The following is a 26,033-nucleotide window of genomic DNA, read 5'->3' as shown; positions in this document are numbered from 1 at the left end:
CTCGTTCGTCGAAATATTCCAATATTCAGGATATTGCCCTGTACCTTTCATACACATCAATAGATATTATCATAGATAGCCCGACATTTAGTAAGTATGCGAACACCTGTCGCCCTTCATAAAATGTCGGATGTTAACTCGCCCCATCAGGACCCTTATTAAAACACAAAAGGACCATTGAGACCCACAAAACCACAGGCTTCCCGAGGGAAAAAGTTTTGAAAAATATTTTTGATGTAGAATAATTTAATGAATGTTTAAGTTGAAGAAGTTTTGTTTTTTGGACTTGAAATCTTAACAAATGTTTGAATGGTAGAATGATTTAACTTATATCCGAAAAATTGTGGAAATTCGTGTTTTTAAACTCATAATAATCTAGGTAAAATTAAATTATACTAAGAAAAAAATTGATTGCCAATACTATTAATGACCAATAATAGATATAATTTTAGAGAAATAAGATCTTTATTAACTACCGAAAATTTCAGACGCCTAAACTACAATAATGTCATTTTTAAGAATAGCCCATAGATACTTACTTTCTCGTTAACCTTTCCAATTATGGTACACGGCATTTTTGCGACAATTTATAGGTCGCAATTTTTTGCATAAACATTTTTACGATTTTAATGTCTCAATTGACATATTTCAGTTGATAATTGACGAGGTCAATTGCAAGACAATGTAGATGTCAGACGATGTTCAATGAGCATCAATCTGTCAATCGACTATCAATGTGGAGATAAAGATTGAGTAAAAATCGTACAATAGGATCTTATCTCAAGAGAAAAGATATTTGATTATTATTATCTGTATTAACGTGAAACAGATATGGGTTCATATGAATGAATACATTTTGTATTACTATATTTAACTTGTTTTTGTTTTTATATACAGGCGCTCACTTTAAAAGGCTCACAGCATTTCAAATATTTATTGAATATCTTAAACTTTCGTGTCTTTTTTCTCAGTAATCCTTCTTTATTTTAACGCATTTGCGTCGTCTCTGGCGACTTCCTTAAAACCTATTTTAACAGATGTGAATATGTATTAGTTTTCCTTTAGTTGTCGGTATTATTTTTTTTGATTGCTAATTTTTTTATAATTTTCCTTGCGTAATTGAGGAAAACCGTATTTATACCTGAACGATTATTAAATTGCGTGTGTGACTGAATAAGTGAAAACTCATAACAAACCTGCCTTTACTTCGCATGGTAGTAAAAAAATATGCAGCCTATTTTAAGTTCTAGTTTTTGAGTCAATATACTAGTAAAGAGACTATAGGAATGCGCAGGAGACGGGCAGATTTTCGCATTTATAATAATAATACAAGTCTGTAAATAAATAGTCGCAAAAATAACAATTAATTTAAAGTGTACCCACGGGTATATAGCATGATAAGTTTTATATAAACACCTGTTCAATTACCCTCGAATAAGGTCATGGAACAATAACAATGACACATTGGCCTCAGTTGATCTTAAATGAACATGTATGTATTATTCCTCATTCATTGCCCAACCAGGAAATTTGATGGTCCATTCATGTTACGACAATGGCGACCTATATAATAATATATCTACGTATTTATTTATTTATTTATTATAGTGACGTGTGCTATGTGTTATGTCTGAAATATAACTATTTATTACGTTTGATCTGGATAGTATGTAAACATGATTTAATAATGATAAACTTATTCATTGATTTTTCGCTTTTAGTAGTTACTTTAAGGATATTCTTTTGAAAATGTATTAATAATTTTGTACTGTATTTAATCGTGTATTAATTTTATTTTATTTATTTAAAATAATTATTTGTAGCATAGAACGTACCTACTTCTGTAATGATAAGAATTGAACGTAAAACATTAAATACGATGTTCACCTCTAAAATCTAAAAATGCAGAAACAATGGTTTCCGAAAAACCGTAAAAAAATAACCATTAAAGTTAAACGGTGACGTATCGGGTATTACATTGTATTATACACAAGTTGGAAATCGAACATGAGACATGACTTAAGAAATCTAGCAGGTCATTATTACTAGTAATTAGAATAGCAGGTATTCCCACAGTTTACCACGTGTTTGTGGTGACACGATGACATGGTCGTATCATCTCTAGGTAAATGAAAAAAACCTCAATAATAGGGAAGTATCCGCTCTGAGTAACTAAAGCACAGAACTACGTATTATTGGGACGTCACTGAATTACATTGTACAGAGAATAGGCTAAAGTTTAGTAGTAGGTTTCCATACGAAACAGTTGATTTTGTGATTTCCAGAAAATATTGTTAGGCTTAATAGTGTGCGCTTTTCTTGTAATTAGAATCGAAACGCCATATATACTCATTAATTTGCTCCCTATTACACGGGACTCACATTATAAAATTGCAACGTGCATATACCTACTTGTTGTATGTATATAACATAGGCAGGGGCTTACGTTATGTACCTTCAAGCAAAACAGTTGTAATTGTATTTTTGCAGGACATAAAGAAACATAATATGTAGATGTTTTGGAGAAAACTTTGTTGTACACATACTTTACTACACTCGAAAATCTAAGCCTTGTTTTGATCGGATTAATGATTTAACAATGAATATGGCTAGTTCATTCCGTGATAACAAAATGCAGTTTCTAAAAGGGCACATTTCATATATCTTTGTAATATGAGTTGTGCCTTTTTCGAATCATTATTCATAACAACAGTCACAAGTCTCAATAAACATGCCATAACAACTTAATGCATATTCTGCAGACTAATAGAAAGTGCTTCCTTCACTTAAACACCATCAATGATTTGCTTCAATTGTATGATGCAATAGTAAATAAACATTACAAAGATACATTGACGCGTGTAGATTGAGGTTAATGCGATATAATTCCTGCCAATAAATTACAAACTAATATATATTTATGTGGGCTATCGACGGGAGAACATGATGGAAGGAAGGAGAGGTAGTAAGACGTATAAATGGTGGCAGTGGCTTCTTGAGAAAAATATGTATGGGTTTTTCTTACTCTTTCATTTGGTGGGGTTAAATTGTGACTACGTCATAATGTACCTATTGTTTAACTTGCATGCGGAACTGAAAATCGTGCGTTGTTTTTTTTTATTACACTTTACGTGTTGATCAGGATTTAATATGTCTTGATGGTTGTTTGTGATTTTTATAAATGCGTGTTTAAAATATTTGGATGATTTTTACCTCAGGTCGTAATCATTATCACCTTAGCTGCAATTGTTATTAAAGTTTGCGAAAGATGAAGTGAAATAATACTTCTGTTTCATGAAATCTTCTTCTTCTTTTGCTCAAACAGTTCATGCCCTTATTAAAAGACTTTAAAATCCAATATGAATATCTTGCAGTGTAGATCTTTATGTGTCTGCTTTTCAAGCAAATCAAGTCTGGATTAAACCGTCCTATATCTGCTGTGACTAAGATTACTATCAAACAGTCATTAAAATCTTCATATAAATATAAAGCGCCATTTAAAATGCTATTTATATTTAAATATTGAACTTTATATTAACTTTATTATAATTTGTTTTCTTATGTTTTCAGAATCGAGTTAGCATACAATGGATCGAGAGAAGATTTGGATCCCTACGTTCCGTCCGAACACAGACCGTTGGCTTCAAACACATCGTAAGTTTTCATTTATATTTTATTTTAAACTAGCTGACCCGGCGAACTTCGTCCGCCACTGAATTTTCCCATGGGAATGCGTCATTTTCCCGGGGAAAAAAGTAGCCTATGTCCTTTCTCGGGTATCAAAATATATTCATACCAAATTTCATGTAAATTGGTTAGTAGTTTAGGCGTGACTGAGTAACAGACAGACAGACAGACAGAGTTACTTTCGCAATTATAATATTAGTATGGATTTTGTACATCAACTATGCTTACGGTTTTTCTTGCATTTATGAGATGACTTCATTACAAAAGCGTGATGTTATTAAAATGCAATCGTGACCACGGTCGAGGCAATTCCATCGAAACGTCGGATAAACAATACTAACCTTTAATTTTCAATTGCGTCTAAGACCCGTTGCATTATAATATTATTATTATGTGTACATACCTGTAATAGAGATACTAGCGAGAGCTTTCAATCGTTAAGCGTGATGTTAGTCTTCATCTTTCACATGGCTACCGTACTGAAATATGAAAAAAAACATATTTTTCTGAAATTTAGGATCGTCAAATGCTTGCTTTTTGATGGTACCGAGTGTAGGAAATCGCGCTACACTCACAAGGTCCTACAAAACTAATTAAAATTCATTAACAAGCCCAGTGCGGGACTATCAAAACTCTAGTGTAGTTTTGATTGCAAATGTAAAGCGACACAGTAAACTCCGAAACATGAACGAGTCTAACTAGATTAGGATATCCCTGTCGAAATGTACGGTAGCTTTTCAAACTGGAGAACATAAAAATGTAGCCTAATGTTCTAAAAATGCTATATTTTGGTTAGAATAGTATTCAAGCACTTACTTATAGCGTTTATAATTTTGTATTCAAAAACAATGACTTCCCAAAATCACAGAAAATTAGTTGTTTTCAAAAAAAATGACAAGCGCGAAATACTGCGGTATTTTTGCATAGTTTACCAGGTTTAAAGCTCTCTCACTTAAGAAAACGACGTGTATTAAAATGTACTTATTTATTTTAATAGTTCTGTAATCACTGTTACAATGACAAATAGAATAAATGAATAGTTGAGACCTCTAAAGTAACAAAAACAGCACCTTCTAATCTCCAGGAAGCGAGGCAGTTCCGGACCAAATAAGGTTTTACTGTCATTCAAAAGGCTTTACATGATTACAAAGGTTTAGTGTACCCGTTTGAGTTGCGGAAATAGTACCTTTGATACTCCTTAGAGCTTCCTATTTCGTACTAACGTTGATAGTGTCTTTTATAGCATTAGGTTTGATAATACGAATACGTTTTTGCAATAAGAGTAATTGTGGTTTTTTTTATTTTCAAGTGTCTTGGGTATTCATTTTAAGTTCCGTACATACAAAAAATTGCGCATAAAGGTAGGCAGAGACCTAACATTCTAATTACCACTCACACTTTTCATACAAATCTTATTTTTTAGAAAAATAACTCTCACTGCTCTATATCTTTTACTTCTTTGTTAAATAACAGGATACTTAATTCATTTCGGCTTTCATTAGAAGTCACGTCACCACGTTTTAAAAACCAACAATTCATTAGGCCTACTATTTAAGACCGCTTTTCTTGATATATACGGAGTTTTCAATTTCTTAAACTATACCTTATCATATAATATATTCCCCTTACTCAAAAGCTGGTAGTAAGCCGATAAAAATATTTTTTATTTATTGTATTTCTTTCATTACAGGAGTTTGGGTGCCCTAGCCCATCTGCTCAAAGCCTCCCTCGGTTCAGGCGTGTTGGCTATGCCCTTAGCCTTCAAAAACGCAGGTCTGGTCGTCGGCAGCTTAGGCACACTGTTCATCGGATTTATTTGCTGTCATGTTATACATGTGTTGGTGAGTATTATTCCTACAATTTACTTATTTACTAATTCATTATTATTTATTTGCTGACCGGTACCGAGATGTAGTTAATTTTAATAGCCACTGTAACCACCAACCAAAGTGGTATTTGGCCTAAATAAGCTACGCAATTCCTGACAAACTAAAATCGTGACATATTTTCGATTAATATTCGAGATGCACAAATGAGCCAATAACTGCGATAAATATTAAGTAAACCGAACAGATATCAAACGCACTATTAAAAGGAAATTGTACAAAACAAATACATTGTCTTACTACTTACATTTTTATTGCGACCGATAACCGTGATTTTTCAAAGGCACATTTTGTCTATAAAACCTACTAAACACAGTCATAAATATCTTGACTTCAACTGAAAAAACATCTTGTGACTAATTAAGATAACCTTGCTATAATTTTACTTTTTGAAACCAGCTTCTGCGCCAAATCTTGTCTCATAAAGACTTTTCAATCGTAGATAATTAACATAACTAAGTTCCGCCAAATATAATACGAAGTTCCGCCAAATGAAACGAACTATTTTACCACTATAAAACAGCTTAAAGTTAGATTGTCAGGTGTAAAGTAGGCATATTTTTTCATACAATGACATAATTATTACTGTCACTTTATCTGTCAGATAACTAATCCGCCATTTGTCCATTAACCGTGCATGCATCAGGTGATAACTGTACTGTAATTAATATTTTATTGTCTGACTAAAGTTAATCACTCATTCTTTCACGTATACCACAAAATTTTAGGTAACTATATCACCTTTTCATGTGAACTCTAATGAACTACAAAACCACTTATCAAAGATAATCCTGATCGCTTAAATCTTAACTCCAGCATCGCGATAATCTTATCTTCAAAGAGAACTGTGGTTAGATACGTAATCTCACGTCAAACTTAAACCATCTTTATATACACTGTATTACGTGTTAACCGCTTAAGGTTCAATCAAAGTAAGAGTGTTTGACCTCTGAAATCTCATTTCATTTTTAAATATTCTATCCATAACATCCATGCATACATACTATCACGTTTTTATTTATACCCGAAGGTGTAGGCAGAAGTGTGTGAAATGCCATTTCGCCATTAACGTAGTTAGTCTCATGTAACAGGGATGAGTCTTTTGCCATTTTACCGGGCAAATTACCAAACTCTTTTAATTAAGACATATTCAAAAATAAATTTGAAAAGACCAATCGCACTTTTCTCGACCCGGCAATCGAACCCTAGACCAACAGTCAAATTCACTACCGAAGGTCAACAAAGACGGGCCAATTATATGTTTTAAAGCTATGCAATGTTGGTGCAATATGACGTTTTCAACAATCTCTTAACTTGTGTTGCAAAACTGCACTTAGAAATTCAGACACCGCGAAACTAAAGCGCTTTATCTTAATGTCGGGAACACATTGCTCGAGGACAAAGTACCTACTTTAAATGAAATGGCAGTTTAAGCATAATTCTGCAGTTCAGTTGTCAACTGATCTTATCTTAACATTATCTGTCTGCGATGATAGCGAATACTGAAATAAAATTAACCATATCTATATTTCCATAGCAGCATTTCAAATTCTGGCTATCACCTTTTCACGGCTAAACCCCAAATCCCGTTAGTTGAAGACCCTAAAAACAGACTAATCTGAAAATCGTATCGTAATCCTAAAAAAATGTTAATCAAACTTTGACCGCAAGAGTGCCAGCTTCCTTTCGGATGCAGGAAAAGACCAAAAAAATCGTCATAGAAAACTTAATTTCACTATATAAAAAACCTCATACATTCTATAGCGTAACCATGGCTTGAAGTAAATGACATAACAACTGACTTTAAACATTCCATTATCTATGGTGATTATTATGGCGTTTCGGGTAATTGAAGCTGACACTTTCTAATGCCTACCATGAGACGTCACGGTGGCTCAAATTGTTATTGTCCGACAACTTAATAGAGAGCCTTGGCTTGCACGATCAATAATTCCGTATATACATATTATCACGCCATTTTCCCAAAAGGGTAGGCATAGATCAAAGAACTCCACTTGGTACGATCCTTACAGACTTCCTTTGCGTCACCCACATGCATATATCTTGTCATACAGGATACAATAATTCCGCGTTTGTTTGGTTGTTCCAAATTATGTAACTGCATCAAACGACTCGCTACCGTCAGCAAATAACTTCTTCTAAAATTGTTGTATGCCTCTGCCACCCGGCTGGCTTACAAGGCTCTTCTACTACGTTGTCAGACTATAGGTATTTTAGCATTACTTTTAATAGTCTCTTGTGTAATAACTTAAAGTTTACCGTGACCTGTATCGTGAGAGACAAACGAAACCAATTATTTTTGTGTTTTAAGACTAGCCTTGTAAAAATTGGTAGCCTTTAACTTAGTAATTGAGTAGCAATACTAAATATTTTGAATATTCAAATTAGTTCTTTCAACTTTTGAAGTGAAGACCTCGAATATTTAAAGCCAACAAAATATTATATTGATTGACAGCTTAGGTTACGCTGCTGCTATTTATGTTTTACCTTTACATAAAAAAACAATCTTTGAAATAATATTCATACGACAATCACAGGGTTAAAACAATTAGAGTAACTTGAAATGCATACACTATTTACTTAATATTGTTGTGTAATTGTTTGGTAACTACTAAATCGAATCAGCAAAGTAAATATTGCACCATACATGCCGGATATGTAGAGAATAATGTTCAGTTAATCTTTTAATAAAATGTTATTTCTCTTTTGCCAGGTTAAAACATCTCAAGAACTATGTGTGGAGCTCAAAAGACCCGCGCTAGGTTACGCCGATACCTGTGATCTTGTATTCCAACATGGTCCCAAACCAGTGAGAAAATTCGCACCTTTTGCCAGGTAAAACGACTTAAAACTCAGGTTATAATCTAATTGTTTTAGGCAGAGTTAAAAACTGAAAGAAACTTTTATTTCTCAGCCTCTGAAGCATTTTTCGGTAACAATATCGCCAATTAGTTACGTATTTGTTGTTTGATTTTTACCTAATTGGAGAGTGCTCTAGCTCTAAATCTTCACATATTTGATAAAATATATCTAGAAAAACTTAGTACTAATGTAATTTTTGTTTTACAGGGAGCTAGCTGATTGGGCATTAGCACTAACGCATGCCGGCGCTTGCTGTGTCTACACCGTAGTTATAGCTGAATCTTTCAGACAAGTAAGTAATCAATTATAATCATTTAAGTATAAATGTATTCAGAAATTCATAAAAACTAAACTTTTACCTCTTATATAACCTATTTTGCACATATGCTCATGCAGTTCATGCTTTCATGTAAAAGTGGAACTCAAAATTCTTAACTTAACAATGTCATACAACCTCGGCAAAAGCTACCAGCGCCATCTATCGAACCAAAACCAAACTAACCATCAAACTCTACCAAATATTGACCAGATATTAACCAAATTCCTCCTATATTTTTCAGGTATCAGTCCAATACGGTGGTCCACAATGGTCGGTGACAGTATACTGCGCCCTAACACTCGTGGTTCTCATACCACTCACTCAGATCTCCAAACTAAAGTACTTAGTGCCGTTCTCAGCGCTAGCTAACGTCGTCTGGCTAGTCTCTATCTGCATCTCGTTGTACTACTGCTTGAGAGATAAGCCTGCCGTCTCTGATAGGAATCTGGCTACTTCTATTTCTGGATTACCTACTTTTATAAGGTAAGATATTATTATTTTTTGGACACTGCTTGAAATTTTGCAGTAAATTTATTTTTAGGATTGTAGAAACTAACTCTTTTCCTTTAACAAGAAATATCAAAATTAGTCCTACTCAATTTGTAAAAAACTATTCATTTGATGATATTAATTGATGGTAAAATACCGGAGTACTTTTGTCAATACACATTCATTAAATTTTGAGAATGTAAATTCCAAGTTCCAATGTAATTGGGTTAATTGGAACGAACATAATGAAAATCAAAGAAAGTTGACTTCAGACTAAATAAATCAAAGCCTTTGATGGATCTAAATCTATTCAAAATGAGCAAAAATACCTTATTAGAGGTTTATTATTCATATCATGTCGGTTTCATAGCGTTGATGTTTATCATTGATGTAGGTACAAATGTCTTGGTAACAGACAGGCCTAATACTAGGCTTTGGAAGTCTAGACTTCAATCGAAGGGTGTACGTGACCTGGACAAATTAGACACTAATTCCGAGTCTTTATCATCTTGATTTCAAAAAAGTTTATTCGTTATAAAAAGTATTGTTAATGAACGCTATAATTTAGTTAATTAGCAACTTCCCGTCAAAATTCATATCGAAAAATAGTTTAAAAATACAAACAAACTCATACAAACTTTCTATTCAAACTAAAATCTGACTCTTTACTAAGTTGTTTCACGATAGTGGTAGGAAGAATCAAAATGCATTTATAAAAAAAGCAGTCAATGAAACCTGTACTACAATGCTTAAACAATATTTCTGATCATGTTTACTTATTCACACCAAAATGATGCTACGATAATTAACTTTTAAAGCCTGTTGTTTTCACAACAACGCCGTACATGAAATTGCCAATGTCGTTGGTGATTTCCAATTAAGTTTCGTATAAACGAGCATGGAAACATTTTCATTCTCATCCGAAACATCTATTGCGGATAAAGATTACTTTATAGACACTTTGTGCCATTATAGGATAAATCAATTTCAAATATAGAGATCGTAGTTACTCTGGCCAGATATCTATAGCAACATTAAAATTGTGTGTCTGTATATGTCCTATTTTTCGTATTCAAACGGATCTGGGTAAAAAATTGGCAGGGGTGTCCTTCTCCAGGATTAATTCTATCAATTAATACTGAAGAATGGCAACGGCATAAATTAAGTAAAAGAAAACCAGAGGCGTGATGTTAGGCTGGTAACATCCATATCAATAAAATAGTAACTCTAAAGCATACTCTCTCACACACTCTAACAGTAGCGCGATTCTGTACAGTCATTACTGTCGAGTATCGAAAGTTTGACCTTTAGAATGTACTGCCAAAATACATAGTTTATACGACGCTCGTCAGCGCTGAAAAGATTTTCATACAACATTTCTCGATGACAGGCCGGTGGTCGGTAGTCGATAGTAGTAGAGAATCGAGCTACAGGAAACTTAGAAAAAATATGTAACGTGAGTTTTTTATTATTTCAGTACAAGTTTGTTCGCGATGGAAGGCATCGGTGTGGTGATGCCAGTTGAGAACGAGATGAAGAAACCGCAGCACTTCCTCGGTTGTCCCGGAGTACTGAACACTGCTATGATTGCTGTGGCCATTCTGTACGGATTTGTTGGCTTCTGCGGCTATCTGCAGTATGGAGAAGAAGCTAGGGGTAGTTTGACGTTGAATCTGCCTCAGGATGAAATGTAAGTTTGTTCTCTGTAGCGAAATTCTGTGTAGTCTGTACTGTCGAGTATCGAAATTAAATTAAGATTAAAAAACAGACATTTTAAATGTACTGCTTCACTTGCATTGAACTGCACTTATTTTGTTTGCAATGCCTACAAAACAACGGTCACAAATTAATGTAAACAAATATATCATTTTTAAAAGGAAAATATTTCTTGAAGGAAGATCATCAGAAAGGTCAAAGAATAGGAAAACTTCAATAATAGTTCTTTTTATAACCTATCTCATTCTTCTTACAGTCTGGCGCAATCAGCGAAGATCTTGGTAGCCTGTGTGATGTTGCTATCATTCGCGTTGATTTACTACGTGCCAGTGGATGTGGTGTGGAGGAAGATTCAGGATAGGGTTCCAGCAAGGAAGCAGGCTTGGGCCATGTCTGGAGTCAGACTGCTTGGAACTTTGATATTAGGTAAAATTATTTTTATAAGCCCTTGTTCATTTGAGTAGGTTTGACCAACAATTTATATTATGTTTAGACTGTTAACACGTCATGTTGAGTATGTATTACAAATAAGTAGTAGTAGTTTAGGTTCGACTCACGGCTACGATATAATGTGTGGTGGCAATGTTGATCCCTTGTTAAAGTATAGTTTATTCTTAGTTCAAAACAGTAATATACCAACCACAAGCCGCAAAATTATTTCTGGCGCATTAATTCTCATATTAATAAATGTAAATTATATCTTACCCCCATACAAAGTAGAATAGTTATATATTTAATTTAAAATTAAACTAACCAAATTCAAAGAAAATCATGTAACATACATGAAATGTCAAAAGCGCCTGCCGTTACTTAAACAGCAACGTTTACCAAACCAAAATCTTTATGCATGAGCAGTTTATCTAGATTGCACTCACGCTGCATCTCCGGCTGTTTCTCGCCGAAGTTTCACAGCTTCACTTGTTTAACTTTGAGTCACGGCGTTTAGTCAGAACTTTGTAATTGAGCCTCCGCTATGTAAAACGGCTTGAGGAATTCTGTGAAATCGACTAAGATTTTCCATTGCTTGCTAAGGAGGTGTATTTCGGAGGAAGTTTGGAGACAAACTTCTAACTTTTGAGCATAGTTAGTGTTGGTTTCTAGTATTCTGTTCACGATATTTAGGGGATTAGACGTTTGGATTCTTTAAAAACGTATATATTTTTATTTAGATAGTACTTTTAAACATCGCCAAAGCATTTAGTGGCTCAGTTAAATGCACTTGAATGCTCCTTCAACTTCGTGCCAGAATTAAGTCTAGTTACCACTGCCGAACTTTAATTTTCATGTTTTAAGATTATTTTGTAATGCACTGGTGAAGCACCGTATTAACGGTAACCAATTACATTTAATACAGCCATCATACTATCAGTGTTGACGTTACCACCATGTTAACATACATACTTGTAATTATTGTCTATTAATCGTAGTCCGACTATGCATTGAAATAAATTTACCAAGGTCTAGATGATAACAAAACACATTTTCTTTCACAGTTGGTATCGCCAGTGCAATTCCCAGACTGGAGCTCTTCATGGAACTGGTCGGTGCTGTCTGTCTCTCCGTCATGGGCCTGCTCCTCCCGGCTATTGTCGAGACCATCTGGAGGTGGAACAAAGACATCACGTTGTGGTCTTTCGTCGTGCTAAAGAACTTCCTCATTGGAGTGTTCTCCCTCATCGCTATGGTGTCTGGAGTGACGTTTGCCATCATGGCAATCGTTGACGAACTGTGATTTTATATTGTGCTATTGATGTAAATAATTATAATAAATTTACTTATTTAATTGTATTCATTCGTTTCTTTTTTCCTTTTTGATGTAGACGACAAAAGAAAAGAGACTATAGTTAAAAACTTTTCGAAGGACGAAGTCAAAAATTGGGCAAATAAAGACCATTGACAAATAGTCAAACTTAAATAATAAAAGGCCAATAGTAACGGCTCGACCCGGTTATCGAACCTGAAATATACACTACCGACTGCGATACACAGTATATCATAAATTATGTAAAAAGAGAAGATCATTATAGTGAATGTATTTCAGTTAGTTAAATGGGTTAAAGCCTTCAATAGAGTAGTTGTTTTATTAAGAAGTATATTAATAGACAAAATACCAAAACAATTTCGTATATTAATGTCACAATGTCATGGTTTTCCTTTATGTCAGCGTAACAATTTTCCAGAAGGTCAAACCGTCCGTTACAATAAAGGCTAATAATAAAATATAATTAGTGTCGTCAAGATTATCTGTAGGTTTTCATTAGGAGCCTTGAAGGACCGACCTTGAAGACTGATTATTTTGATCAGAGTCTTAAGGGCTCTATAAAAAGTCTGTTTGACAATACGCCATATTTAGCGTAGAATAAATAATATAATAGGCAGCTTAAGAATGATAGTAGAATTATGGTATGATAAACTTGTAAGTTCCGAATAACTTTACCGATTACAGTGATGCTATCAATAAACAAAGACATTCTCGTCATTGTTAAAAAAAGAAAAGTCGTCTATTACGATAATAGTTGTAAACCACAGTTGATGAAATGAGCAGTATATACATTAAGTATTTGACAAACTGTAGTTAAAAAGGCCATAGATATAGAGTGCAATCAGTAACCCGATTCTCTACAGTCGGTACTATTGAGTATCGCAAGTTTGACATTTACGATGAACTGCTGAAATAGTTCCTACGACGCCCGCTAGAGGTGCTGATCAGATAGTCATACAAAATCGATATCTAGCCGATTGTCGATAGCCGATAGAGGCTGGGAATCGCTCTACAGTAGTCTTTCAGTTTTCACGGCAAGCATTGTCTTACTAAAAGATACTCTATTTATAGATTTTATTCTAAAAATATGTTCAGACTTCTTCAGAGTTACGCAAACAAACTCACGTGTAATAATAAGTTGCAGCCGATATCTCGTGCCATCTCAAGGCTGTCTAATACCAGTTCCGAAGTTCACTGGACCATGTGCATAATTATTGAAGTAATTTCCTATTATTACATTGTTACCGATTATATGATACTTTGATATCTATAAACTATTGTTTTTTATAGCGTTATGTTATTTAAATAGAGTGTGTAATTTTTATGTGTATACTTTGACCGAGTTTTTGTAGTTAATTACTATGCAATTATAATATGATTTATCTCAGTAACGACAGGCTAATACGAAACTATTTTAACAATAATACGGGCTTCAAAATGTACTTAAAGTGTTAAATAAATAACTGTGTGTTAAAAGAGAAATGAAGTACTTGACTAAGCCTCGATTAAAATAAGAGCTTGTTTAATTAGCGCCAGTTGATTCGACATAAATCAGTCAAAATCACGACATTGGAGACGCGATACTTATGGTAGTAGCCACGAAACTACCGCAACGCTAGCGAGTCAGGAATTCTATCCCCACACATATCAAATTAATTTTGCCATTCGTTTTATATTTGATATTCCGACACGATAAGTTGCTATATTAGGAACTATCCTTCATAAGGCTTTCCTATCGTATGGTTAGTGGTCAACCTAATGTCAAAGTAACGTGTGTTCCTGGGAAGACATGCGTTACCAAAAGAAGTCCCAGGCAGTGTGGCGTCAGTGGAGAGGACACTTCACCCACTCTAGCTTGCTGGAGTAGATAACAACACGGGGAGTGGCAGTGACCGGTTATGTCGCAAATGTGGTCGCGGTTGCCACTCCCGCATAGGCCTTTTCAGCCACGAACGAAAGTGCACGAATTCTACCTGACGCCACCTTAATCATCTGCAATAGATGTATTCAGGCCAATGATAGAATGTCAAAGTTGTTCAAGCAGCCCAAAGGCCTGTACGTGGCTTAAAGTGAAGAATACAATACATAAATAAGTAAATACAATTAACCAGCCGTTTTTAATGGCAGAACCCAAAAGACCATCAAGCAACCACTAATCAGCATCATCATCAATCACGATGACGAGCGACATCCATGACCCTGCCCAAAACATCCTGCTTTACGTGTGATTAAAAATAATGCCATGACAATCAAATTGACTTCTTTGCAAATTGCCGTTTCCTATCATGTGACTGTTGTGAGTAGGTACTAATGATGTTTGATGTTTTCCTTGAAGCATTTTAGCACTAGATATTCTGACTCTTCATGGAGTAGTTATAGGAATAGGAAATTCTTCGCATCGTAATATACGGCATCCTTAAGTGTTTGATTTGAACTCAGGAATGTATGTATTACAAAACTCACGCAGACTCACGCACTTAAAAGTATCCTTCTTTCGACTCACGACGGGCATTCAGAGGATCCAATTGAATACGAATAATAAAACAAAATACAATAATACATTTTTATTTTTTGCAATAAATTACATTAATTCTATTAAATTAACTTAAATAATCCATTTTCAGCTGCCTTTGATTTATTTGATCGTTGTCAGCTTGTTATACATTTCATCGTTTTTATACAAATATTGTGACGTCTATAATCCGGTATGTTCTGTGATAAAGTCTCTTATAGTTGGTGCTGCGATATCAGCGAACACGCTAGGAGATAAGGGGTAAGCACAACCGCGACCGAAAGACACGATGCCTACTGCCATGTCGTCCTGAATAGCAGCGCCACCGGAATCACCCTGTGAATTTACAAGTTAAATAACCACAAATGATTTGGTGTAATTTCGTTTGCTATTAGGCAATCATATAGATTAGTTTAATCAAACTTAACTAAAAGAGGTACTGTGGTATAACCCAAGTAACTGGTTTGTGGAGGTCCTATAGACAGTCGCTCCACGTAAAATATTAGTATTCAGCTGCAACCGTAGAGACTGGAAGCCGACTCCAACACACTGATGACTTCGCATTATTAAACTAAAAGTAATTAACGGGCGCGTATTTGCATATCCGTAATTAATGTAATGCGAAAGTATAGCTACCGGCGTTTTACAACGTAACCACTAAACTGATTTTGAAATTATTTCATTTCTAATCACCTGGCAGGTTCCCTTGCCTCCAAACCAGAAGTTGCCTCCACACCATTCATTTTCAGTCAATACGTCTGAGTAGGCACGTTCACATCGTTTGTGATCTACTACCGGAATCTCTACAGCCATCAAACGCTCCGGAATCGTGGGGGCACCAAACTAGAAATATAAAAAAATATTGAACACATATTTTATCCTCTTCCAAATAATTTGTTAAGTTTGCGATTAATTACGTCAAAACTAGGATATAGGTTAACATTTACAATTTTGTATAATTGTGTAATTGTTTAACTGATTATGCCCCCCTAACTCTTCGCGTAAGCAAAAAAATACAAAATTTAAATATCGCTATACAAACCGACATTATCCCTATTACCTACTTCAAGTATAGTCACTAACGGAAAAACTATAACTTCAAACTTAAACGCATCACACTTCTTACGATACACAGTGGAGTAAAGTTTCCTCATGTAGTTATATGGTAAAAACTCCAGACAGTATTTTCCCTGAGTAAAAAGTACACGTATACAGAGAGAGTTGGATTAAAATTCACAACACGCCTTATAGATGACGAAGTAACATATATGTATCTCTAAACTATACAATACGTGACAAATTACGAAATCAAATTTCAAAGAAGTCTTGCTAACACTTCCGCCGCTGCGCCGCAGCCGCTGATGTTCATCCTATTAATTTTCCTCATAGACTTTCACGGATTATATTCAGCGTATTGTTAAAATATGATCCGTGAAAGTGTATTAAATCTTAATATAATGAAGTATAAGCAGAATTTGCCATACAACGTGGCTTTTTTATCAGTATATCAAAGTTATGAGCATACTTTGAAAAAAGTTGTTGACCGAAAACCAAACTTTTATTAAAATTAAATTAATTTGGAATATTTTTTAAGAGATTCCAGATCCTAAACCCATATCAATTCTAGTCTTATCTTGGTGCCTCAGTCAAACTTGTCCACAAGAAGCTAGAAATACTAGAAAATAGTTCTGTATGTCTATATAAAAAGCTTAAAATTTTGTTTATTCGGTTAAAGGCGTTTATTTATGTTATTACTAGTTGGGCTCAAGAAGTCCGGCTGTCTAGTTCCACGCAACCGAAAGATACTGGTCGTCACCAAAAGCTAGTGTCAAATGGTTTCACTCACCTGAGTTTTCCCCCAACCGCTGACCAAGATCATAGACTTAGCTTTCATAGGCCTGCCTTTAGGTGGCAGAGCAATGGGTTGTATGACGTCATTATACTCTATAGGGTCTACTGTCTTCATTACTGCTACATCTTTGTCAAAGGCTGGGTTGTCGTATTCTGGATGTGGGATGACTTCTGCTATAGGTATAATGGTGCCGTTTTTTCTCCAACTGCTGCCAGCGCGGAGTACTACGGTTGAGGGATCCACACTGGAAGAAAATAATATAAGATTTTTGCAACATTGTTTTGAATTTCAAAGTTTTCATAGATTACAATTTAGTATAATTTTATCTCTTCTGGATCGGTCAGTAGGTTAAACCACACTTGCGCGGTCGTTTCATAGATGGGTAATGACTAACTGGGATTGAAAATGAGCGTATCTATGGGAGCTGAGTGTTTCAAAATTAAAAAACTTGTAGTTTTCCTCAAAAATAACATTCGTTATGCTATTCCAAAGGCGTTTCGAGTGGTTTCATCATTAAAACTTGGTTGATCACTAACCTTACTATAAAGTAAAACAAATAATAAGCGGTCCCAGCCGTTGACTTATTTAAAACGGACAGTTACTTTTGACGTCATCAAAACTAAATTGAAAAACTTACTTCTGCGCACAATGTCCAGCAGTCAATATATAATTTTCACTGACAATGAAGCCTCCACAAAAGTAAGACTGGTTCACGATGAACGACACTTGGTAAGGATGGTCTTCTATAGAGGCGTTGTACCCTCCGACAATTCTGTCCGAGTCTGGTCGTTCTGTACTCTGTGGTAGTAGGAGGTCTGTGATACTTGATATATCTGGCAGTTCGAATGATGCAACTGAAATAGAAAAAAAATAAGTTGATAATGAAGATATACAAAGGGAAGTAATTTGGAGATTTTTTTTTTAGTTTAACTGCCGTCGAAACGGTTATGTATTTTACGTTTGTACATAGAATTAGCAAAAAAATAGATATGATATATAAAAAGGAATTTTAAATGTTTGAAGAGAATCAATAGAAGGAGTAACGTTTGGTAGGGTTGCAATTGCAACAGGAAATATCTGATTAAGTTTAAAAACCAACAAGTAACGAAAATATAACAAAACAGTACAAACAACATAGGTCTAATAATATAATTAAACTTATATGAGCAAAGTAAAGAACACAATTCAGTTACGAAGAGGTACGATAGGGCAATAATGAAAAAGTTGACTGAAAAAAAATCAAATAAATAAAAAAAACACTTACCAGCACTAAAATAGAGTAACGTTACCGGTACAATAAACATCTTGACACCCATCATTATAATCCTCACAGAAACACTACAAACTAAACCATAAAACACTATATTATATAGTGACAATATCTTAGATTACATAACAAATCACCCACATGAAGTTAATTGAATTTTTCTGTCATAACTGCCGATAGTGGCAGCCTTCGACGCCTTAGTTTACGTATGTGATCGGCCTAAACCAATGTCAGTGAAGGCTGGTTACCCATTTGCGACAATATTCAAATTAGCTACATTTCTATCGCGATTAGTCGAACGTGTGTTGGTTTTAAATCGAACTGTTTTTTTGACTCATTGTTCTGTAAGTTTAAAACTACGATCTAGGTTTATACGTTTAGTCAAAGAAAACGTTATACATGTTAAAGTTAAAACCAAAGAAATAAGTAAATAAAGATCGCGGTAAACTACGTAAGTGTGCAAAGTTCTCCTGCTGTACCGAAAGCAATTTTCATAACGTAGAACACCTTAAACCTGAAAAAGGTACCTACGGTTAAAATATTTGAGTTTTAGGTAGTCTAGGAAACCGTCCCATATTCGAGCAAAATAATACCTTCAAAGTGGTTCATTTTGTCTATAAATATTATTTATTAGTAGCAGCAATAGCATAATAGCAATATACCTTAAATAACGGATTTCCAATTACATATATTGTATTAAAATCCTTTGCGATTTTTTTATTGCGACCAAAAAACGTTAAATAAAATCGCAAGTCTTCAACTTAAAGGACAGGAGGTTCCGTTACTAATAAATAATGGAAACACTTGCATTCCCGTCGTCATTCGCGTGCTTTGAATAACAAATCAATTTATTACTAACCACTATCAGTAGTGTTAGTGAAATGTTAAGTATGCTTTCATTTTATTGCAAGTAACAGACCGGAGAATTGCTCAATAAATAGTTATTGTCATTTCGAAGAATGCCTCGCTGAAAGTGACACATAATGTCACTATATGTAATCAAAATCCATACTATAATAAATGCGAAAGTAACTCTGTCTGTCTGCTACTCAATCACGCCTTAACTACTGAACCAATTTGAAACATGAAATTTGGTATGGAGATATTTTGATACCCGAGTAAGTACATAGGCTATATTATATCATCACGCTACGACCAAAAGGAGCAGAGTACCAGTAATTAATGTTACAAAAACGGGAAAATTTCACCCATTCTCTCTTATTGGACGCAAGTGAAGTGGCGCGGGTCAGCTAGTTTCTAATATTTGTCATTTTTTTAGGCAAACGGTGAAGGAAAACACCTTGCAGGTGTTCACCTATCCGTCCACAAACGGTGAAGGAAAACACCTTGCAGGTGTTCACCTTCACCGTTAGAGCAAGTAATGATACAATAACTTCCAAAAGACATTGGTGTATTGCCTCGGGTTCAATAAACGGACTAATCAACACAAAAATATAAGTTAAATCAAACCAGTACTTGCTGTGACTACCGTGTTCAAGAATCAAACCCGTTCTTCAGCTTTATACTATAATTATTTGCCATATTATGACTCAAAGATTTGTTTTGCGGGGAAATCGAACCTACAATATCTCGACGCAACATGGCCGTATGCCGTCTAGTTAATTTCGTTTTCTATAGTAAAGTTATTGCATGTATTATATTTATTTTTTAAAACTACCTATTATTGAGAAAAGTAAAACACGGACTAACTAATCTGATCTTAAACCACGTTCACATGGCAATAAACTACATTTATAAGCAGATATACAAATAGCAGTGTATAGTTGGAATTATGAACTATTGTTTAAAAAAACGCAGAGTACAATTGCAGTATTTATTTTTGGACCAATTCTTTGTTTCTAAAACATCTACAAACCAGTATGCTTCGTTATAAAATCTCTTATAGAAGGAGAAGCTACATTAGCATACACACCAGGACTGTTTGGCCTCGCGCAACCTCTACCAAACGAAACTATGCCAACTGCCATGCCACATTGAACAGCAGCACCGCCGGAATCACCCTGAAAACCAACCAAGTCATTAGTAGCAAATTTATCCTAGCCTATTTTCGACCAATTCCTAAAATTGGTTGATAGAGGTAAAAATTTGCTCTCCGGGGTAAAAATTACCCAAAAAATGTCCCAGATATCCGGCTACGGCGGTCAGTCTAATCGAAACAGGCCAATGGTGCAAGACTTTACAGTGTCCAAAGGTGTGCACAATACACAGGTACTCTCTATTTCTTCACTCTCATGACCCTGTGATATGGATAACCGACTCAACAACATCCTAACTGGGTAATCTCTGAAAAATTGTTTTTTGGTGCAACTCAAGATTCCAACCCGAGACCTTGCATACACTACCGATCACGCCAGATGGCAGGCAGGCAGTCACCAAATGAATAGAAATAAATGAAACTGCTATAACGTACCCTACACGAGCCTTTACCTCCTTCTTCCAATCCTGCGCACCACATATTCTCTGTGAGTTCGGGGTTAACTTTTTTACACTTATTGAAGTTGGTAACCGGAACAGTCACGGCGAGAAGAGTATGTGACCCCGAACCGGCCTGGAATATGAAATAATACAACAATTATTGACAACAATTTGGAAGGAGACCGAATCTCTATCATCGATTCGACTATCACTATCACTATAATGATATGACTGCCGTGTTAATTATTAGCTGATATACAAGTTGGGTAACCCAAATAAGATCTATGTCCTAATAAGGCCTACCCTTTCTTCCAACTATGTTGACGTCGGCTTCCAGTCTCACCGGATGCAGCTGGATACCAGTTTTACGTGGAGCGACTGCCTATCGGACGTCCACAACCCAGTTACTTAGGTTATAACACGATACCCTTCGGTAAGATTGGTTGTCAGTCTTTGGAGCTTCAGACTACTCTTAACGACCGTCAAAGATCTTATGTGTATAAATAATAATAGCTTTACTAATACAAAGAAAATAAATCACCTCCGAAGTGCGACCCCAACCGCTCACGCGCACAATCGTGCCTTCCTTCATGCGTCTTCCTTTAGGCGGCAACTTCACCGGTTGTACAGACTTACTGAACACTAACGGTTGCGCTGCCTTCACAATAGCCACGTCGTTATCAAGGTTAAAATTTGGATGGTTTATTACTTCAGAGGCTTGTATTATAGTGCCTTGTCCACGCACGGTGCTACCAACTATGAACCGTAAGTCTTTTGGTTCATAACTGAAATATAAGTCACAAAATATTATGTACAGTCAGTAGTTACCAAAGAAGGAGAGTCAACACCTACGATAAAATCAGAGGGACTATTTTCTAATACAGTCGACAAGCGATCGGTAAATTTTGTATGTAAATTTGATCAGCGCCTCTAGCGGGTCATACGAACTATTTTGGCAGTACATTTTAAATGTCAAACTCTCGATACTTGACAGTACCGACTGTAGAGAATCGCGCTGCTGATCTCGTTTCCCCTTAACTTCGATGACAGCGATTCAGGGAGCGGCATTTGTGTATCGACGCCACCATTGTAGCTGTCATCTAATGTAGGAACTAAGCGAAGACAAAAAGTAGTGCAGAAACTTTTATCATTGACTATCATAAGTGTCAGCATATGACCTAAATGAATAAATAATTTGATTTTGATTTTGAGCTTAAGCAGCACAGTGACTTTATTTATTTAATGTTCGTACCTAGCAGTGCAGTGAGCAGCTGTGATAACGTAATCTTTGCTGACGATAAATCCGCCACAGTACATTTTCGGGAAAAAAACCTGATGAGGATACTGTTCTATGGAAACTTCGTGACCACCAACGATAGTGTCATGTCCATCTTCATTTGACAGTGCTTCATGGTTGATCTCCGCATCTAGTCTTGTTACATCGAAGGATGCAACTGCAAGTGTAAAAGTCAATATTAAGTGATAGTATGTTTATTACAGAGAGAAAAGAAACTAAATTGCCTACCAAGTATCAAAAAAAACTAAAACACTACAAGTTAGTACCATTGGGGAACATAACGAAACAAAATTCACTATGCTCTCAAACATTTGAAATAGCAAAGGAGAAGAAGTTAGAGCGAGAAGATCAACATGCATCATGCAGCATTTATGACCCAGCAAACAAAAATATAAGACAATAAAAAATATAATTTTTACCTGAACCCACTAAAATGCAGACCAAAAAGTGATAATTCAAGGTTAGCAACATAGTGAAATGAATTAGTAGCAATGAGGGAAAAGTAATAATGCTGCTCTTTATATACTTTAAACGAATATGATAAAAATAATATACACGTGTGTCTGCATATTTCAAATACATTGGGAAGTCATTAGTAAATTACGATTCAGGTTTTAGCATTTATTAGATATTAAAAGGCTGGAGGTATTTTCAGGTTAGGTTTTTGTTGATATTGTCAAAAGTTTGTACCGTGTTCTGACAAAATTAAGCCCCAGTTCCAAATTATTTTGAAGGAGATAAGATGCGTAAATAATACCATGAAATGAAGATTTTTTATAGGTGTATGAAATACGCCCACGCCATTTACAGTAGTCCCATGTAGTAGTGTGCGAGCGTATTACCGAAACATGATTTTCAAATATTGTTCAATTGAACAATACCTTTATCTCTTAATTCTTCACATACCTTCTTAGATATTTCTACTGTTATTACAATTTTATATCTGAAAATATTTTTGTTATCTACAGTTATGTGTAAAATATGTAAGTTTGCGTGTATTTTGGATAAGTTGATATAGTTTTGAGTATATAAACCGGAACATTGTCATATTCACTCAGTGAAGGTGTCTGTTCAGCTTGTAACATGGGTTCTACAATAAATCTGTATTTTCTTACCATCTTAATAGGTGCAGGTAAGTCAAAATTAGCAATTTATTCCATTACTGTCCCACTATCAGCCCTCCCTCATAGTTTGCCAATTAGCATGTTCTCGAGAACGAGCTTTCAAGTGTCCAAAGTTTCATAACTATAGTTTTCTGCATCAATAGAACCTTGGGGGCAATTCGCTACTTGTGCATCGGCTATCGACAATTGGCTAGCTGTTCAAAAATTTTTATGTAGAAACCTGATCAGCGCCTCTAGCATAGGGTGCCTTTAGAACTATTTTTGCAGTACCTCTCGAACGTAAAATTCTTGATAGTCGATATTTCCAGCTGTGGGAACCACGCTACAGCTGTAATTTTTTTTAATAACCTACATCCTTTTAAACAACATCTATACTGTCAGTATGAAACTGTTTTGATAAGTAATATTATATGTATTTTATTTACAGTTGCATCTTTTGATGTATCCAGACTAAACGTGGAAAAGGTTCATGACCCGATATCATACGAAGACACTATTATAGGTGGAGAGGAGGTGTCAATAGAACAGTATCCATACATGGCCTTATTTGGTTATGTGGTTCCGCCTTTCACGGAATTCTGTGGAGCATTTATCATCAGCAAAAATTACGTTTTAACGGCAGCTCATTGTACTTTTCTGTAATATAAATCTTTTCTTAATATTGTAGACTAAACTACTAGAAGAAAATACTTTGAAATAGTGAAACGTTTTACGTAGCTACCTCAGATAAAAAAGAGTCAATTAAATCAAAATTATAAATAGTCAGGTACCTGGGTCAAATATGGTCACTTACCTCTATACCCAACCTCATGCATGTTTCACTTCAGCCGTCACTGGAAGAATTGACGGGTACGCAGTTCGGATACAAACGACACTAGCGACAATTAATGGTTACGTTAAAATATTTTGTGCTTGGAATTGGTATGTGGCCAAATTTTATAACTGGCGATAATTAACCCAGGTACATTATATTGTTACATAAGGAAATATGATTTAGAGTTAGAGGGTAGAGAGTGCGTCACTAGAATCCCAGCAGCGTTCCTTGGATGTACTTAACTGTTGAACAGATGCAGGGAGGAGCCTAGAACAACGATTTTGACGCGTTGCACTTGAGGCTCGGACGATGAAGTATTCTATATAAGATGATATGATTTTTAATCATATCTATACTAGAACAATCGCAACATGAAATATATGAACATTACAGCTTGTTCAAATCCAATGTTTCCGTACTTGATTCGAAGTTTATTTTATTAATACTTTTTTCTAATTTCAGTGCTGATAAAATGAAAGTTGAGCTTAGAGTTGGTAACAGTTACGGTATTAATGGAACGTCAGTGTTTGTATCGGAAGTAATAAATCATCCAAATTATGACCCAAAAACCGTTAATAATGACGTAGCTATTTTGAAAACTGTTGAACCCATAAAGTTCAGCGACACAGTAAAACCTGTTGAGTTGCCTCCTAGAGGAGTGGACTTGGAAGTCGGCTCTATGGTTGATGTGAGCGGTTGGGGCAGCGTCGAATGGGTAAATTGTTTGTGATTTCTGCCTTATTTAAGCGTACATTATTTCAAGCTGCGTGAGAAACAATCTTTTGGAGTGCAAATTTTGTCTAAGACACTGAAAAAGTGGACTTAAATTTATTTTTTTATACCATTACTCTGCCAATGTCGAGCAAGGGTCTCCTTCAGAATTGAGAGAGGGGTGAGGCTTCGAGCCTATCACGTCAATTTTGCACCTAGTGTGAGTTGTGAGTGATTTCAAGCTGTGTAAGAAGAAAACTGAGACGGAGATTAAAAAAAATGTTGTCTTATAAATATATTCCTGTATTGATCGTTATAGGGTCGTTCTGGGTCTGCTGTTTTGAGGGCCGTGAAGGTACCGGTGACGAATCGTGAGGAGTGTAAAAAGCTTGGCAAACCGTATGATACCGTCAACGAGAATATGTTCTGCGCAGGTTATGATGAAGGTGGTAAAGATTCGTGTAAAGTGAGTATATTTTCAAGAAATTAACGCACATGTAAAGACAAAAAAGACAAAAAAATAGTTTAAAGGTAATAGTTACTAAATAATTAGTTAAAATATTCAACGTTGCTGTTTACACCGTATATAGTAATAAGCTAGTTCCCTGCTACATTTCACAAAAATATTCACAACGGATCGAGCAAATAAGCATCGTTATAATTCATATCATTTAATTTTCAGGGTGACTCAGGAGGCCCTGTTGTTCAGAATGGTAAAGTAGTTGGCATCGTTTCCTTTGGAAGAGGCTGCGCGCTACCTAAGTCACCTGGTGTTTATGCTTTCATATCTGCCCCTTCTATTAGAGATTTCATCAAAAAGCACACCGGCTTATAAATATCTTGAGTATTAAAATAAAGTTGTAATTCAACAGACTTTGTCCGGTCAACACAATGTGTATTGAACATTAAAAATTATAATGAATTCTGTATTTTCGTAGTTTAACTGTGTCCCTATTTCCCATCTTAAGACTTCAGGCTGGATTACCAATTACTTTATCAAATCCGGCCGTTTCACATTAAACTGAAAGTGAGCGAATAATATCAGCAAAAGTTCAACAACTTAGTAGAGAGTTGCGGCATATACGATATCAGTTCATGGTATATTTGCCAATACCGTGCATGGTCTAATTGAGGTATTTCTAGCATACGGACAACCTTCCACTGAATAGATCGACAGGTGGTGGTCAAATTCTTAGCTTAGTATCCTCCGCAAAATCAAAACAAACCAAATCATTGATTAATTCAGGTTAAATACTGACAAAAATACAGTAAAGTTAG

The 26,033-nt window shown here is 35.2% G+C and overlaps 4 protein-coding genes across 8 annotated transcripts in view; 2 read left to right on the top strand and 2 right to left on the bottom strand.

Moving 5' to 3' along the window:
- Positions 1-12,768, top strand: part of LOC142974263 (proton-coupled amino acid transporter-like protein acs) — a 42,714-nt gene extending 29,946 nt beyond the window's left edge. For 4 of the 5 annotated variants that reach the window (XM_076116463.1, XM_076116464.1, XM_076116465.1 and 1 more), the window contains exons 3-10: positions 3,571-3,654; positions 5,378-5,528; positions 8,308-8,429; positions 8,664-8,748; positions 9,017-9,258; positions 10,742-10,954; positions 11,237-11,406; positions 12,474-12,768. In XM_076116463.1, the coding sequence (XP_075972578.1) occupies positions 3,571-3,654; positions 5,378-5,528; positions 8,308-8,429; positions 8,664-8,748; positions 9,017-9,258; positions 10,742-10,954; positions 11,237-11,406; positions 12,474-12,712 (1,306 nt within the window). In that variant the 3' untranslated portion in view covers positions 12,713-12,768. Of the gene's footprint in view, positions 1-2,928; positions 3,009-3,570; positions 3,655-5,377; positions 5,529-8,307; positions 8,430-8,663; positions 8,749-9,016; positions 9,259-10,741; positions 10,955-11,236; positions 11,407-12,473 lie in introns of those variants that run through there. The other variant, XM_076116466.1, reaches the window with a different exon arrangement.
- Positions 12,769-15,281: 2,513 nt separating this feature from the next.
- LOC142974115 (trypsin-3-like) lies at positions 15,282-18,566 on the bottom strand. Its single transcript, XM_076116268.1, has 5 exons — positions 18,371-18,566; positions 17,744-17,960; positions 17,101-17,350; positions 15,948-16,097; positions 15,282-15,590 (listed from the first exon to the last, which is right to left on the bottom strand). Exons 1-5 carry the CDS (start codon positions 18,423-18,425, stop codon positions 15,438-15,440), a joined length of 825 nt encoding a protein of 274 aa, XP_075972383.1. The 5' UTR covers positions 18,426-18,566; the 3' UTR covers positions 15,282-15,437.
- A 1,627-nt stretch (positions 18,567-20,193) lies between these two features.
- LOC142974261 (trypsin-1-like) lies at positions 20,194-22,612 on the bottom strand. Its single transcript, XM_076116460.1, has 5 exons — positions 22,526-22,612; positions 22,062-22,263; positions 21,351-21,594; positions 20,805-20,942; positions 20,194-20,394 (listed from the first exon to the last, which is right to left on the bottom strand). Exons 1-5 carry the CDS (start codon positions 22,575-22,577, stop codon positions 20,242-20,244), a joined length of 789 nt encoding a protein of 262 aa, XP_075972575.1. The 5' UTR covers positions 22,578-22,612; the 3' UTR covers positions 20,194-20,241.
- A 533-nt stretch (positions 22,613-23,145) lies between these two features.
- On the top strand, positions 23,146-25,684 carry LOC142974259 (trypsin-7-like). The gene is made up of 5 exons (XM_076116457.1): positions 23,146-23,238; positions 23,658-23,868; positions 24,507-24,759; positions 25,075-25,221; positions 25,438-25,684. Exons 1-5 carry the CDS (start codon positions 23,190-23,192, stop codon positions 25,588-25,590), a joined length of 813 nt encoding a protein of 270 aa, XP_075972572.1. The 5' UTR covers positions 23,146-23,189; the 3' UTR covers positions 25,591-25,684.
- The last annotated feature ends 349 nt before the right edge of the window (positions 25,685-26,033 follow it).

The sequence above is a fragment of the Anticarsia gemmatalis genome, chromosome 7 (genome assembly GCF_050436995.1).
Source record: "Anticarsia gemmatalis isolate Benzon Research Colony breed Stoneville strain chromosome 7, ilAntGemm2 primary, whole genome shotgun sequence".
NCBI lineage: Eukaryota > Metazoa > Arthropoda > Insecta > Lepidoptera > Erebidae > Anticarsia > Anticarsia gemmatalis.
Note: the sequence above shows the minus strand (reverse complement) of the source record. Positions and strands in the feature narration are given on the sequence as shown.

Excerpts from the sequence above, each read along its gene's own strand:
- LOC142974259 (XM_076116457.1), top strand. The coding sequence starts at position 23,190 with ATGGGTTCTACAATAAATCTGTATTTTCTTACCATCTTAATAGGTGCA. Across the intron at positions 23,239-23,657 it reads TACCATCTTAATAGGTGCAG|TTGCATCTTTTGATGTATCC; the intron begins GTAAGTCAAAAT and ends TTTTATTTACAG. Across the intron at positions 25,222-25,437 it reads GTGGTAAAGATTCGTGTAAA|GGTGACTCAGGAGGCCCTGT; the intron begins GTGAGTATATTT and ends TTTAATTTTCAG.
- LOC142974261 (XM_076116460.1), bottom strand. The coding sequence starts at position 22,577 with ATGTTGCTAACCTTGAATTATCACTTTTTGGTCTGCATTTTAGTGGGT. Across the intron at positions 21,595-22,061 it reads GCTGCTCACTGCACTGCTAG|TTATGAACCAAAAGACTTAC; the intron begins GTACGAACATTA and ends CTTATATTTCAG. Across the intron at positions 20,943-21,350 it reads GTTGGGGTCGCACTTCGGAG|GCCGGTTCGGGGTCACATAC; the intron begins GTGATTTATTTT and ends TTCATATTCCAG.
- LOC142974115 (XM_076116268.1), bottom strand. The coding sequence starts at position 18,425 with ATGATGGGTGTCAAGATGTTTATTGTACCGGTAACGTTACTCTATTTT. Across the intron at positions 17,961-18,370 it reads GTTACTCTATTTTAGTGCTG|TTGCATCATTCGAACTGCCA; the intron begins GTAAGTGTTTTT and ends TTTCTATTTCAG. Across the intron at positions 17,351-17,743 it reads GCTGGACATTGTGCGCAGAA|TGTGGATCCCTCAACCGTAG; the intron begins GTAAGTTTTTCA and ends ATTTTCTTCCAG.